This window comes from Furipterus horrens, unplaced genomic scaffold (genome assembly GCF_987537825.1).
Source record: "Furipterus horrens unplaced genomic scaffold, mFurHor1.1.pri manual_scaffold_7, whole genome shotgun sequence".
Taxonomy (NCBI): Eukaryota; Metazoa; Chordata; class Mammalia; order Chiroptera; family Furipteridae; genus Furipterus; species Furipterus horrens.
Window position 1 is genome coordinate 134,664,607 of NW_028327177.1, and position 16,326 is coordinate 134,680,932.

General features: G+C 46.9%; 1 protein-coding gene across 1 annotated transcript; it reads right to left on the reverse strand.

Annotated features, from left to right (window-relative positions):
* Positions 1-3,061: 3,061 nt before the first annotated feature.
* On the reverse strand, positions 3,062-15,742 carry CX3CR1 (C-X3-C motif chemokine receptor 1). The gene is made up of 2 exons (XM_090284534.1): positions 15,664-15,742; positions 3,062-4,691 (listed from the first exon to the last, which is right to left on the reverse strand). The coding sequence occupies exon 2, from the start codon at positions 4,680-4,682 to the stop codon at positions 3,612-3,614; it is 1,071 nt and encodes a 356-aa protein (XP_090140660.1). The 5' UTR covers positions 4,683-4,691; positions 15,664-15,742; the 3' UTR covers positions 3,062-3,611.
* Positions 15,743-16,326: the final 584 nt, after the last annotated feature.

Consider the following 16,326-nt stretch of genomic DNA (forward strand, 5'->3'; position numbering starts at 1 on the left):
GACTGAAAGCACCCAGCTCTCTCTTCTCAGACAAGAATTATCATTCTGTCTACAGGAATACAAAGAGAAAGTCAGAGGAACTCGGGAAATTCACTTCAAATATTTTTTCATCTCCAGATTTTGAAAAAAAATTGAATGAACTGTTTCAAGCAGCCTAAACACTGGCCCCTAGAACTAGATTAAGAATTAAGATCAAGAAAGTTCCTTTCAGTTATTTCCCCAACTGTTTATTTTGAAAATTTTTTAAAGTTAAGAAGTTAAACGAGTAGTGCAATAAACACCACAGAACCTTTATTTGGATTCACCAGCTTTAACATTCCACCCCATTTGTTTGAGCTCTCCTTGTGGAGACAGGGAGAAGAGACTGAGAGAGAGAAAGAGACTGGTTTTTCTTTGACTGAACCTTTTGAGAATAAGTTAACAGACATCTTGATATTAACTCCCAATCACATCAGCCATGTATCTTCGAAGAGGTTAACCACAAGATCATTATTACTCACACCAGAAATTTAATAGATTCAATCATTTCATGTAATGTACAATGCATATTCAAATTTTCTCCAGTTGTCCCCCAATTTTCCCTTACAGCTTAAAAAAAAAAAAAAAAAATCCAGGACCCCATCCAGGTTCAGCATTGTATTTACAGATGATTGTCATGTCCTTAGTGATCTTTAATCTATAGCAGGAGTTGGCAACCTTTTTCTGCAAAGGGCCAGAGAGGTCTCTGTTTCAACTATTCAACTCCACTGCTGTAGCATGAAAACAACCATAGACAATATTTAAACAAATGGGTGTGGACATGTCTCAATAAAACTTCATTTACGAATATAGGAGGAGGGCCAAATTTGACCCGTGAACTAGAGTTTGCCAGCCCTTGATCTAAGGCATTCCCCAAGTTCTTTTTCTTTTTTCCTTTTTTGTCTTTCAAGACGTTGACATTTTTGATGAGTCCCAGTCAACTGCCTGGAAGAATATCCCATACACTAGCTTTGTCTCATTGTTTCTTCATGATCAGATAAGGTTAGAAGGTTGGGCAAAAATGCAAGGTAGAGGAAGCTGTGTACTCTACCTTGCACCCCACCAGGACACATAGGAGGAGGTCAGTTTGTCCCATTATTGGTGAAATTAAGTTTGGTATCTCCCAGATATTTCCATTGTAAAGGCACCCCCTCCCCACTTTGTAATTAAAAAGTAACACTTGTCACTTTTATTCAGATAAATCTACTAATTACTTCCTTTGTGAATTATTTTATGTTAGAAAATCAAGAAGGATTTTGATAGACTCCAGAGCTTTGATGGACCCCAGTCAGGGAACCCATCATATTCCATCCCTCGGGCCACAGAGATTGGTCATGGGTAAGCACCTGTTCCAAGATGGCTCAATGAGAGTCAATTTCAGGACATTTGTGGGAACTGTTGGGAAGGTGTCTCTCTCTCTCTCTATCTCTCCTGGAACCTCGGCTGGCGGGATGGAAATCTAGATGTGCTCATCACTGTTTTGTTACCATGAGGGAAGAATCTGCAGAAAATGAGGCCAACACAAAGAAAAGCAGAACCAAAAGATGATGAAAGACTGAGTTCTGATGACATAACTTAATAACCTGGATCCCATCACACCCAAACCTTTGGACTTTTCATTACTTGAGCCAGTAAATTCCTTTTTTTTATTTACTTCCGTTTGATTTGAATTTTCATCCCTTGCAACACAAAGAATTGGGCAATAAAGGACATGGGACATAATCTCACTCTGAGATAACTCTTCTCTTTCAGACTAGAACTTTCCAAACCACCTTTGCCTTGCAATGCCTTTGTCTAAGCTGCACACACATACCACCCCAGAGGGACTTTGCCTCCTTAGGACTCTGTCATTGTCCAGTTCTGCTTGGCTCTCTGCGGGTCTCCTGAGTGTTTCACTTGGAGAGGGCTCAAGAAGACAGAGGATGAAAGGATGGAAGGATCTCGTAAGAGTAAAAAGGCCCATTTCTCCTACACGCACCTTGGTCTGGTCTCAGCCTCTGACTCAATGTGTGAGGTCTCCATCCAGGTCCACCAGTCTTCAAATGTTTGTTTTTCCTATGACCTGGGCAAGTTTTTTAACCTCTCTGTCCTCAGCTTTCTCAAAAGTATATGCACAATAAAGCCAACACTATACAATATAAAAATATATGCATACATGTGCATATATACATATATATTTATATTTGTTTTATACATATATATGAGAAAGAGAGAGAGATTTATTTTAAGGAGTTGGTTTATACACTTGCAGGGACTGGCAAGTCTGAAATCTGCAGGCCAGGCTAGAGATATATTTCCTTTTTCCTCTGGGGACCACAGTGTTCTCTTAAGGCCTTCAACCGATTGGGTGAGACCCAATCCCATTATGGAGGGTAAACTGCTTTACTTAAAGTTCACTGATTTAAATGTTAATAACATATAAAAAAATCTTCAGAGCAGCATCTAGACTGTTGTTTGACTGAACAGCTGGATACCATAGCCTAGCCAACTGGACATATAAAATGAAGCATGACAGGGCCCAATGCACTGTAGACATTCCAAGACAGGTTGATTGATTTGAAGTGAATTCTGCGTATCCCCAGTAGCCCTATGGTTTGTTTTGAAGCTTAGCATACTAATTCTATAGTAACTTATAACACAGCTGTTTACAGTTGAGACAGCCCTTTTTTTTTACATAGTGTTCCTTTGCAGAAGTCTCAGTGCCTTGGGTGTGGCAGGCAAAACTGTTAACCTCGTTTTATAGTCACAAAACATCAGGTTTGGTGGGAGCCAAACCCTTAAATCTCACTACAGCCTCCTGTGGCCAGGGCAAAATCTCCCTTGTTCTGACTTTGCTTTGGTTCCAGTAAAGAAGGTTGGATATTTGGTGTACATCCAACTTCCTTATGATGTTGTCTCTTGGACTGTTTTAATAATTACCCCACTTCAAAAGGTTACTTAATTTATTTATTTTCATTTTTCTACTGGACAAGGTGTGTCCTCTCTCCATTGTTCTAGGGCCTTGATATGGTCCAGGTGGTCCCAAAGGCCCAGACACAGGCTGCTTCCTACCCAGAGGTCCCTTATCTGACCTTCTGGCCATTTAATGCCAGGAAGGGCCAGGTAAGTAACTTATGGCAGTGAGGAAGCTCAGGGGGTCTTTGGCACACTGAAGTAGGCGTGTCCTGTCATGACATGGCAACAGCGATTCATTTCCAGGACACAGTGGCTTTGGGGAGCTGTGTTTCCAAGTATTTTAATATCTGGAAGTAGGAGTTTTTATAAATGAGATCTGCTGCTGTGAATCAGCAGCTAATTTAAATAGTTAAAAAAAAAAAAAAAACACCGAGAAAAAGAAATAACACACTGTGAGGGCCAGAGAAAATACATCTTCAGATAATCAACCCTAGCCAATGGTTAGAAAAGAAAACCTGCCCTCTCATGTCTAGCTTGGCCAGGCCAGAGTGTTGGAACCTGCAACAGATGTTTTTGGGGGAATTGGGTCCATCATTTCTTGTATGTAAGAAAGAAAAAAAAAGTGTCCTCAGACATTTTTTCAGCGTCAGACTCAGGAGACCCAGGCTCTCTGTAGGGACCAGGCTTTGGGGATCTCTTCAGAGCGGCATGGACGCACTTCCATCGCTGGTGTAGTGAGTGGCATTGCTGCTCAGAACACTTTCCTTCCTCCCCCTTGGTGACTCAGAAGAGAAGTAACTGGCACGGGGAGAACGACAGCACAGGACAGGCAGGCATTTCCGGTACACATGGTAAAGGTATCTTCTGAACTTCTCCCCAGCAAACGCGTAGATGAAGGGATTGACACAGCAGTGGACAAACGCAACCGTCTCGGTCACAGTGAGGGTCAGTCTCAGGTCCCGCTTCATGTTACAACCGGGAAAGAAGCTGTAGTGATTGAGTGTCTCTAAGAAAATCATGATGTTGTAGGGTGTCCAGAAGAGGAAAAACACGATGACCACCAGAAAGATCAGTTTCATGGCTTTTACTTTCTTGTTGTTCTTGCAAGAAAACAGTGTGTGCACGATTCTGAAGTAACAGTAACTCATGATTAGCAGGGGGAGCAGGAAGCCAAGAATATTTATTTCCACGTTGCGGAGCAGGGGCCAGATGTCCTGCAGGACCTCGGGGTAGTCCCCAAAGCATTCGTTTTCCCTAAGTTTTGTGAACATGAACTGGGGTGCTGCCACCAAGATGGCTGCTGCCCAGACGCCTAGGCTGACGGTGACTCCATGTTGCACCGTCCGGTTGTTCAAGGAGTTGGCAGCCAGGACGATGGCCCGGTACCTATCGATGCTGATGATGGTGATGAAGAATATGCCTCCAAAAAATCCAATGAAGAAGAAGGCGGTCGTGAGTTTGCACATGGCATTATGAAAGCCGTCTTCCCTTATCAGATAGTGAATCCAGAAGGGCAAGGTGACTACAAAGAGCAGATCGGACAAGGCCAGGTTCAGGAGGTAAATGTCGGTGATAGTCTTGGGCTTCTTGCTGTGGGCGAGGGCAAGCACCACCAGCAGGTTTCCCACCAAGCCAAAGGCAAAGACAAGGGAGTACAGTATGGGCAGGAAGGTAGCCCCGAAGCCCACGACATCCGCCATATCGCAGGCTTCCGCGCTCTCGTCGTATTGAAAGTCTTCATAAGTTGATTTGGGGAAGAGGGTGGGCATGGTGAGGACCTGGTTCAGAAAGGAAAACAAGGAACAGCATGAGTTCTCAGAGAAACAAAGTCAGAATTCTGTCTGTCCCTGTACATAGGCAGGCTGGAAGAAACAAATATTGGTTGGTGCCTAACCGATACATTTCCCAATGTGACACATGCCATCTCGTTGTATCCCCATGGCTGTCTCTGATGGAGGCTCTAACTGACTCCTTTGACAGAAGAGGAAGCCAGGTCTCCAGGAGTGACTTATCCAACATCACCCAGTCAGGGGGTCTGCTAGCATTGGAATCGAAGCTTCCTGAAGCATGAGACATACCTTTTCTTCTTATATTTTTCAAAGTTTCTCCAAAAGTAGCTAGCTTTACCAGTGTGTGGGTAGAGGAGAGGACCATGGGTAGGGAGGTAATCCTCTACCCGTTCCCTCGTGCCTAGCCTCTCCGCCCCCCCGGGACCTAGCGTCTCCTGTCCAAAACCAAGACAGGAAAAAGGTCTCAGACACTCTCCTGAGCCCTCAGCAGACCATACCCAGAAGCCCTCGTCTTTGTTTCCGGGAGCCATTTTTTTCCCTCTTCCTCTCAAAACCAATGAGTCCTCTTTCTTAAAAGGAAGACATAGAGTTACCTGCTCTGCGGTGACTACCTTGTCTTGGTTTGCCCAGGACTTTTCCAGTTTTAGCATTGAAAGCCTCCCCTGTCAGAAATCCCTCACTTCTACGCAAACCCAGATGGTGGGTCAACCCATCGCCTCTAGAGATGAGGGGGCGTGGCCTCTGCAGCCATGGAAAGGGCTGCGTGGTCCCCGATGGAGGCCTGTGCTCTCAGCCTATTGTGCTGGGCCTGCGTGCCTCATCCCCCTGACGCTTAGCAGCCCCACACTTTACTTTGGCCTGGCTTTCCCCACTCTTTTTACTTCCTGTTTCCTCCTGAACAAACATGGAGAGAGAAGACATTTCTGCCCAGGTTGGAAAGTAACACCTGTCCCGTCCCCTGTCTCCTCCCAGCCAGGACTCACTCCTCATTCACTCCAGAAACTGCAAGAGCAGCCTTCAAATGCTGGTCCCCAGGGTGCCTGCCCTGCCTTCTGATATCACAGACAGGCATCTCAGAAACCCCAACCGTATTTGGGGCACACCTCCTGGTTGCCACTGCCTCCCTCCCCAGTGCAGCTAAAAGCAAAGCCCACACTTCTTTGACCTAGGGAGTTTTCACACCCCACTGTTTCCTTTTCACACTGGCTTCGCTGCGACAGCGAGGAGCCAAGGTGAGGGCCCACCCAGCCAGGGCTTTGCTGCTGCCCTGCCCGGCCCTGCCCATGCCCAGGCACGTCTCTGCGTCTGATGCGGACTCTGCCAGGACCGAGTGGGCCAAGGCTCTGACCTGGGCCATCTTGGTCCGGGAGAGAGTTCTCAACACCAGCGAGGGTCCGTGCTTTCTTGGCTTCAGGCTGCAGGGCCCTTTTCTCAGAACGGAATCTCTCGCGGGGATCTTCATCAATAACATTTAAGTTGAACCATATAAAAGGGCTGATATGTAACCATTTTGAACCACACCAATGTCAGTTCCAAATGGCGCAAGCTGAGTTGGGGGAGACAGAGGAATCATTCTTGGTACCTGTGGCTTGTTGCAGACCCGTATCTTCCCAGACATGCAAATAGGAAGGCATATAGTCAAGCCCTTGGTGGTCATAATTCCGGATCCAGGGGCTAGCTACCTTCTCCGTCCCCTTCTTCCCATTGAGAGAAGCTGGCATGCTGACCTCGAGAGGAGGCCAAAATCAATACAAATCATTTTGCAGCTTTTCAGGTGCTTGTGCTCAGTCCTGCAGCCCAGGAACTTTGTGCTTTTGGATTGGCTTGATTTTTTGCCAATTTTGCACGAGCTGGGTTTGATTTCCACTCTTGTCAATTATTGTGCCTTACACACAGGGGCCTCCTACAAATCTCTAGCTGGGTGTGAGGGCTGCAGTCTGGGCTCTCCTGAGATGGCATCCCATGTGTGCTCTCTCTGACCCAGTGACCTTGGGTGAACTTGGGACCTCTGGGCCTCACATTCCTCACCTGCAAGATTGGGGTTCATTCTCAAGACTGTCCACCTGGCAGAGGGCATTGTATACAGCAGGCACTTAATAAATGCATTAGGTGAGAACGCAGAAGCACTCTGGATGTTTGAAATCATCCAGGCTGCCCGTGGACTCTCATGTTTCACTCCTGCCCTAGGCGTTGTGAAAATTTGGTCTGTAAAGGTTATTTTATTTTTTTCTCCCCTGAAATAAAAAATGTTTTCTTTTCAGATTTTTTTTGGGGGGGGTGGGGAGGCGAGGGTGGGTGATAAGAAGAGAGTAAGCGAAGCTTTACTGAGCTTTGACTAAGCTTACAGACTCACTGATAAACACTCCACATTATTATCTATTTAGTCCTCTCTGCAGTTCTGAAGGGAGAGTCCTGTGTTTAATTCCCTGCCCCACTGAATGGCTCCAGGGATATTCGTGATGAGGGAGGGGAGGCTGGGACAAGAGAATGGAGAAGGCAGACGCAGAGATAAACAACCGACTTCCGGGCTGAGAGGGAAGGGGGTCCAGCTGCAGCCCTTCCCCACGCTGAGGGCCCTGGCCCAGGGCAGCCACGTGCACAGAGATACTTCTTCTATTTGGCACCAAGACCCCAAATAAGCCAGGGGTAGCGCTGGTTGGAGGCGTTCAACATCCATTCAGCGAACACGTATAAAGTGTTCCTGGGCACTGGGCTCTGCACGGCAGGGGGCCCACGGAGAGATCAGCCACGCAGAGTCTCAGCCACAAAGGGGCTTGTCATCTCAGCAGGAAAGACTTCACATAGACCAAGACTTCGACAGGGACAGAATGCAGAATGTACCCATTTATCCTCCAGATGGAATGCCATTTCAGGTGTGCTACGGGAGGGATGATTTTGACTGACTGTTGGCCTCATTGCTTGGTGCAAGTAGAATGACTGATCAGGGGGTAACAGTCTACCTTGGGACCACTACCTGACATCCAGAGGAACTGGTGCCTCAGCATTACCAGCAAAGACCTCAGAACGGTTCCAGGCTCCCGCTGCTCTGCCTCAGCATTACCAGCAAAGACCTCAGAACGGTCCCAGGCTCCCACTGCTCGGCCTCAGCACTTGCACGGTGCTATGCACATACTAGGTGCTTACTCAGCATGCTTGAGTCCTGCTATGAGCAATTCTGCACCATGATACAGAGGAAGGGAGGAACACAGCTTCCAATGAGCTCCTCACGTTCCAACATAGCAACAACAGTATGTTGTGCATGCTCGATAAATTGTAGCCAGCACATACAAGGACTATTATCTCTACTTTCTGGGCAAGTAGGTGCACTCAGAGAGGTTGAGCAACTTACTTAAGGCCACACAGCTGGCATGAGGCAGGGCTGCAGTTTGGGCCCAAATGTGACAAGTCTCAGAATTTTCTCCCAACTTCGCATTAATTACATCCCGTCCCCTGTCCCAAGACTATGGGTCTCTAAGAGAAGAACAGCGGCTGTCCTCTTCAGCTCTGTAGGCTGCTATTCGACAGAGGGAGAGACCCGGCACAGAACAAAGGCACAGGAACATTTATAGAAGAATCAATATTGTATCCTGGACCTTCATCCCAAAGAGTTCTGTGTGAGTAGTGGTTATAGCAGACCTTTAATTGCCCCATTCCCAGAGGTGCTAACATCAGGGCTACAAGTGTCCTTTCTGAACATGGGTCAGGGACCCTTGATCTCTGAGAGCTTAGTTGGTCCCTAGCGTGTTGAATGAATGAATGAGTGAATGAATGAGTGAGTGAATGAATGAATGAGTGAGTGAATGAGTGAGTGAATGAATGAGTGAGTGAATGAATGAATGAAAGAATGAATGAAAGGCCTAGAGAAGTGAAAGGAGAGACCCATCAATCAGCCTTCCAATACAGAGCCCTGGGAGACAAACACAGGCCCACCAGCTCTCCAAAGAGAAAACAACTTAAAACACAGCCACTCATTTTGACTGATTTTTTAAATGCATGGCTGTTGGACATATCTGGTCATGAAACAGACACCAGCATGAGCAATTCTGGCTCTGTCTTCTCTGCAAATGTCAAGGCCCAGCTGCTGCCTAGACTGTGTGACTCAGGGGTGGCCCAGGGTTTTATGTAGTTAGGAAGGGAATTTGCAATCTGTCTGAGCCCTTGAGCCAGTTGGAACCCAGCCTTGTTAGACGATAGCCCCGGAGCATGGGAGGGTGCCTTTTACATCAGAAACCTGATGGCAGGTAGGACTTCTTCACTGAATTATTCCATTGAACTTGACAGCTTAATCAAGGAGCCTTTTTAGGAAGGGAGGGTGAACCTGAGCTGGGTGGACCTTTTCTTTCTGGATCCAGGATTGGGAGATGAGGCTGAAGATAGGGCCTCCTGACAGCAGATGCGAGTGGGGTCAATCCTTGGGGGTGGCCTTCAGGGGAGGTCAAAGAGATGTCAGGGGTCAAACTGGCTTCCATTTAGGCTGGACGCTGGCTTTCCTGGTCCCTGAGGACACCAGAATCCAATGAGATGAGTCTTTGCAGTATGTACTCAGCTAGGTAGGTTTCATACGGCCACGGTTGCAAGAGGAAGGGTGCCTGCCAAGGTGAAGTTCATGCGGGCACAGCTTAGGGCAGAAGCCAGCAAGAACAATCCCCCCCCTGGGCTGTTCTCAGGCCTCCTCACCCTCCTTTTCTTCCATTACAGCAAGGTTTGACTAAATGGTGTTGAACTTTTGAAAATCACCCGCTTGCCTCCCCTGCCCAGCCTGTTCTACTTCCTCTGGTCCACTTCCTGTTCTCAAGCCCACTCATTTATTTTTTAGCTTTTTTTTTTTTTTTTTTTGTCATCATTACCCACTGTTTCCAATCAGCTTCCCTTTTCTGTACTTCCTCCCTTATTAGGTAGCCCGAATCCATTTTCTCCTTCTATCCAACATTCTCTTCAGGTTGTGCCCCTCTTTCTTTTGGTTTCAAGTCCTGCTTACGGTTTGCTAGATCCAGTGCATCTTCTTTTGTTTGTTTGTTTATCCTCCTTGATCCCTGTTTATGGCTTTTTAGGCCCTTGGGTGAAAGCTGAGTTTGAGGTGCAGTCTAATGTCAAAACAAACATGAGGTTTAATTTCTTTTTGCTTTGGACCAAAGGAAACTAGAGGCTTGCTTGAACCCTGATCCCCGCTTGCCCCAGGGGGTGCCATTGTGCTGCTGCCAGTCCAGAATCCGAACTTATCCTCAGAAAGCCCCGCTCAGAAGGATAAGTCCTGGGGGCCTGCTAAGGGCCATGCTCCATACACATGATCCCTTTTTATTCTCTCTGCAGCCCCCCAGGAGAAGCAATGACCCCCCCCCTGAACAAATTAACTGACAGCTGCTCAGAGAGATTTGAGAAACTTGTCCAAGGAAGCCATAAGCTAAGATTTCAACCCAGACGCGTCTCTCCAGTCCCCCGGCACTGCACGAGGCTTTTCCTCTTGGAGGGGAGAGAGTGGCTTACTGCCGGCCACCTCTCTAGAACTAGAGCCAGCACCCCGTGGAAGGATGTTCGTGAGGCAAGACTGAACACTAGTCCCGGGTTTCTGCCTTCTGGACTCAAAACCTGGTACCTGACCCTTCGTGAATCAATGGGCTGGAAATGGGGGAGAGGGGGCTTATTTTCTGCCTTCAAATATATGGCGATGTTTTCCAGAGTTGTGTGCTTCGTAGGGGCCCAGACAGCCCATGATGGCTGGGAAGCCCTGGGCAGCTCACTCCCAGCTCTGACTCAGTTTCTTGATTTATGAAAGGAAAGGCTTGGAGTGGACCATCTCTAATGGCCTGGCCAACTCAAGGAGGTACCCCCCACCTTTTCTTTTTTTTTTTCCGAGAGAGAGAGAGAGAGAGAGAGAGAGAGAGAGAGAGAGAGAGAGAGAGAGAGAGAGAATGGAGAAACATCAGTGGGCTGCCTTCCCATACCTGCCCAACTGGGAATCAATCCTGCAACCTTTCGGTCTACAGGACGATGCTCCAACCAACCGAGCCACGCTGGCCAGGGCAAGAAGGAAGTATTTTTCAAGAGCAACATGAGTTCTGGGTCAGTGAAAGTATGACCTGGTGTCAACAGAAGTGGCTGCCAGCAGCTCTCCCAGAGGACATGAAGCCTCTGGGCTTGTAGACTGCCGACCAGCAGTTCACATGAAAGCTACAGAAGTTAATGTTAAGCCCTGACAAGTCTTGAACTTCACTTTGTCCCAGGTAGGAGGGCTCTCTGGCCCTGAGCCCACACCCCCAGCTGTTTGGGTCCCTGAGTTTTACCAGGTCCTGATGCTTTTCCCATTTACAATGACAGCTGTGTGGTTTTTGGGTTTTTTTAAAAATTAAGACCCTCCCCTAGGATGCAGGGAGAGCTGAAATATCAGTGTCCAGCTAATCTTCACTAAAGTATGCTGAAATTAAAAAAAATAAAAAGTAAAAAAATTTTCACAAAAAAAATTTCTCCCTATTGAAATAAAGGAAGAGAATCCTCTTGCTTCCTTTTTCTAAGACTGTTTACTTTAGAAAACTTGTAAGTAGCCTCTCATTTCTTTGAAATGTGGTTATATATCCTTTTGAAATGTGTGCGGTTCTCCTGTCAGCTTTATTAATCAGGAATGTCTTTCCCAAGGACCAGAGCAAAATCTCTTGGAAAGGCAAACATCAAAAGACAGTCCTGCCCCCCCCCCCCCCGCATCTCCCGGCTTCTGAGAGAGGGTAGGAGCCTAACTTTTGAGGGTGTGTTGCTCCAAGTTGCATAACTACCTCCAATCATAAAGATATGAGAAGTTTATTTCTTCTCTGGATGAAGCCAACTCGCTAACAGCAATGGTGGCCCCAATTACCACAGTAAAGTTAGGATGGACTATATGTGACTGCCAAGCTTTCTTACTTGAAGACTAGTTTCTCTTGAGAACATGTGTGTAAGGGGCTGTTTCTGCTTGGCTATATCAAGGGTGAGAATTGTTCTTTTCTGTCTTTACAATCTCTTGGCAGATTGCCAAGTGATACACCTCCCATTCTGGTTTAATGCTTAGTCAATAATAAGAGTGTTTTCTCTCTCTACTCTCTTTGTGGAGAGGTTTTCCTGGATTGGATTGGAGAAGAGTTTGTTTTCAGTTATATTTCCCAACACAAAGCACTCTGCTAAATCCTGTGGAGGTAAATTCTGTAAAATTTTATTATCATTTCATGACAAAATATGAGAAAAGGTATGGGAAACCCAAGAATTGGACCATTTTTGCTGAGTCTTAAAGGCTAGAAGGGACTTTCGAGCAAAGATGGAAATTGGGGGGTGGGGATGAAGCCAAAGACACTGAGGATCTGAGCATGGGGGGAGGGGCTCTCCTGGGACCAAGGCTCGGCAGAGGGGGGTGTGACAGAATATACCAGAAACAGAAGGACATGAGTATGGTGGGGCTAGAAGAGGCCGGCTTATTCCCAGAACATTCAGGAAGGTCTGGTTTAGTCTGAGTGTAGGGCTCCGGTAAGGATGTAGAGAAGGCCCAGACCAAGGAGGCAGAAGAGGGGTAGGCAGAGTAGTTTCAAATTCCACGCTAAGGAACTATAAGGAAAAATGACAAATGACTTTGAAATAGGCCCCCCCAAAAAGTTTTTGGTGTCCTAACTAGCACACCCTTCGGCGGCCATCTCTCCCTTTCATTGTCTGAGCTAATTTTCTACTCTGTAAATTGTAAGACTGACAGTGATACCATAATTCTTGCTCACGGGACTAGAACCGTGTCTGGTGGAGGTAAACTCTGTCTGGTGGAGGTGCACTCAAGAACGGCCTTGCAGAGAGGGACCGGTTTTGTGTCTATCTGTACATTTATCTCAGCACTTCAGGGAGTGTCTCATCCATGATATTGCTGAGGCTGTGGTCTGTCGCATTGCTGTGCAGGACGCCACTGTGTGAGTGCCCCACTCTTGTCACCATGCTATTGTTGGTGCACAGTGGGGGCTCTCGGTTTGAGGTCACATGAACAACCTTTTTGTGTGTGCATCGACATCTCCTACAACACGGGTACATTTTTTTAGAAACACAGACCAAAAGGCAGACCGCTGCATGAACCCACACATCTACAGGGAGGGGGCAGCCAAATGTCCCAGATCCCTGTGATAACCCATTTTGTTTAGGGTTGCACGTCTAGGGGGTGTAAGTATAAGAACAAACAAGGAGTAATGACCATAAAAGTCAGGATCGCCATGGCTGGTGTGGCTCAGTGGATTGAGCGCTGGCCTGGAAACTAAAGGGTCACCGGTTCGATTCCCAGTCAGGGCACATGGCTGCGTTGCAGGCCAGGTCCCCAGTTGGGGGCACACAAGAGGCAACCACACATTGATGATTCTCTCCCTCTTTTTCCCCCTTGCTTCCCCTCTCTCTACAAATAAGTAAATAAATAAAATCTTTTTTAAAAAGTCAGGATTGTGGTGACTTCTGGGAGGGGCGGGTGGTGGTCAGGAGAGGACCTACGGAGGCTGCTGGGGGCTGGCCCTGATGTCTCAGTTTGTAATAATTTGTTAACCTGGACACTGTTCTTTGAGGGTATGTTTCACAATACACATAGGTTTAAGGAAAAGGCAAAGAGAAAACAAAGGGTCTGGGAAGATATGGAAAGAGATGTGATACAGGTTTTCTTCCTACTGAGCCTCAATCCAAAATCGCTGTGATTTGGCCAGCCCCAAAGAGGAGGCGGCTGAAGCGCCCACACTGTCTGGAGAGCCACGAGAATTCCAGCCCTTTGGTGGCCTGCACGTCCTGAGCCCCCAAAGCGAGCGGGCATCAGGATGGGGCTGCAAGCCTCGCCCTTGGTGATCCTGGGCAGACTCAGCGATACAGAGAGTACAAGTGCCCGGGATCCCCAGACTGTGCTGCTGGGAATCAGAACAAGTCCTGGGAAAAGTCAGTGGAGACCTAGCCCATGCCACCTGGCTCATAATTGGGACCTCTTATGGGACAGCAGGCATTCCCCTCCCTGTCAAGCTACTCCACTCCAGGTGCTGCTTCTGAACATCATCAAGGGGGAAAATGTTTGAGCCTTTTGAAACAGGCGTAGCTGAGGACCCTGTCCCAAGTCAGAGGTTGGGCTGGCGTTGGGGGCGGTGGGCAGTGAGTAGCTGAATGTCTCAGATCTCAGGGAGTCTATTCTGAAGACCGAAGCCTAGCCAGGGTGAGATGGGGCGCCTCCTGGGAGGTGGGGGAAGGGGTAGGGAAGGGACTGGAGGTGGTGCTATACTGGGTCAGCTCTGGTATGTCCCTTCCTTTCATGCCCCTCACAACCTCACTTGAAAATGATCTTGAATTGTGCAAGCTTTCCTAGCCTCTACTCCCATAATGTCAACACGTATTGTTTCTTGAGCACTAAATATGGGTCAGAAAGCGTGGCCAGAATTTTATACACCATGCCTTAATCTTAACAGAAACTCAACCTGGCTTCAAACCAACTTCTGGCTGATCTCCATTTTAAAGGTAGGGCTTGAAGCTTAGCAAGATCAAGTGTAAAGCCAGGGCTTCATCCCAAAGCTAAGCTGTCTCCCCCCACCCTCATCTGCAAAGTGAGGAAAGGGACAGTTGTCAAGCAGGGGTGAGGCTGGCATGTGGTGGACACACAGTAGGTGCTCCCTTCCCAAGGGGATGGGGAAGAGCTTGGCCAGCCTGAGAGCTAGGAGAAATCTTACTGAGCCCACTCAATAACTCCTTTTTCCAAGACACAAACCTGAACCCAAGTGTCCTCACCATGATTATAGCAGCGCACATCAATACCGAGCATCAAACTTGTGCCAGCAATTTATTAATTAACATTGTTTTCATTATAAATGCAAGAGGTGCTCTTTATAAAAATGTAGACACACAAAAAAGCATGGAAATAAAAGGGAAAAACAAAACAAAACTATATAATTTAGCTTCCCAGATTCAACCACAGGTAACTTATAGCTTTTTAAATCAAATCTTTATGCATATTTACATATTCATATGTTCATGTTAAGTATATTTATATTTAAAATGCAGGTGTTTCTTAGGCATAAGACCTGCGTTCGGGAATTTTGGTATAGTTTTAGCAAGCCACAGTAAATCTGCTGCCCCTCAGTAACTGCTGATGCCAGTGACTGCCTGTATCTTTCAAAGATATCTTAGCCTGCCGGCCAGGCCTGGGTCCTTCAGAGATACCTTGGTCTGCTGGCAAGAACTTAGTAACTTTTCTGTTTTAGCAAGCCTCTGTTCTCATAATCAACTCCCCCAAAGCCATCTACAGAAAGACCCTTCAACTCCCACCTTATCCCCTTTAAAGGCCCCTGCCTTTCTTTTATTCGTTGCTGACACCCCAGGGTCTCAGCCTGCCTGTCGCAGCTGGCCGGATAAATCTTTTTAAACTCGTGACCCTTTCTCCTGTGATTTCTCCTCTTACTTTCGCCGGACCTAACAGTGCTATTTTATTTTTATTATAAAATTTTCAAACACACATAAATACAGAGAAAACCCCCATGCGCTCAACACCCAGCTTCAGTAATGAGCATCTCATGGTCAGTATTTCATCTATTCCCCACTTCCTGTCCTACTGGATTGTTTAAAAAATAAATCCAGATATCATAGCATTTCACTCCTTTAAAAAAAAATGTTCAATACTATTTCTTACCTCAAAAAGTTAATAACTCTATAATATCATTCAGATGTACTTTTAAATGATGCTTCTTTTTAGTTAATATCAAATCATGAGCACTTCTCTAAGCCTTTACTAATGCTTCTGACCATATTCAATCCTGCTGAGCGTATCATAAATGATATAATCACTCATTGCCCCCACTCCTCAAGCCTCTTGGACACTTAGGCTGAAGCATTCTCAGGTAAATGCTCTCCCTTGTCGGCATGTCAATCAAACCAGCATCATTACCCCACTCTGACCTCTGACCACAGTGCCCCGCCCTCTGCGCTCACAGGTGCTGATCCAGTCCTCTGCTCCTACCTGGGCTGGGCTTGAGACAGGAACCTCTGGAGGTGTCAATTAGCCACCCTGTCCCACGCGAAGACTCTGCCAGAGAGCATTTCCCCTTTTCTCCCCTTGAGGGCATCTTTATTTGCAAAGTTAGCCAATAGTGTCTGGTTTCCTGTGAGGTAGGTTATCTTTAGAGGCTGCGGCAGGCTGGCCCAGAAGCTCAGGGCTGGAGGCCAGCTGACCACAGAAGGATCCGAAGTCACAGACCGAGGGGATCCGAGCCTGGGGACAGACCTAGAAGGGGCTGGAGGGAGAGATGATTTGGGGGCTGTTTTTTACCCAAACGTGGGTGGAGGGCAGGGAACAGTGCAGCTCTCTTGAACGGCATGCCTTTAGGCAATCCGAAAAAAGCCAAGAAAAATCAGTCTTCCTGAGCAAAGAAGGGAGCCCATTTTACTCACTGGACAGCACTGGGGTGCAAATTAACTGAGCTACAGCTTCTCTCCTCACCGTGTGGCCCCAGCTGTAAGCTTATTAGAAACACAGCACCTCAGGCCCCACCCTAGGCCTGCTAAATCTGACTCTGCATTTTAATGAAATCCTCCAGAGATTGGTAAGAGCATTGAGTTTTTTTTTTTTTTTTAATAATTTATTTATTTATTTGTTGATTTTTTTGTTTATTTATTTATTTTT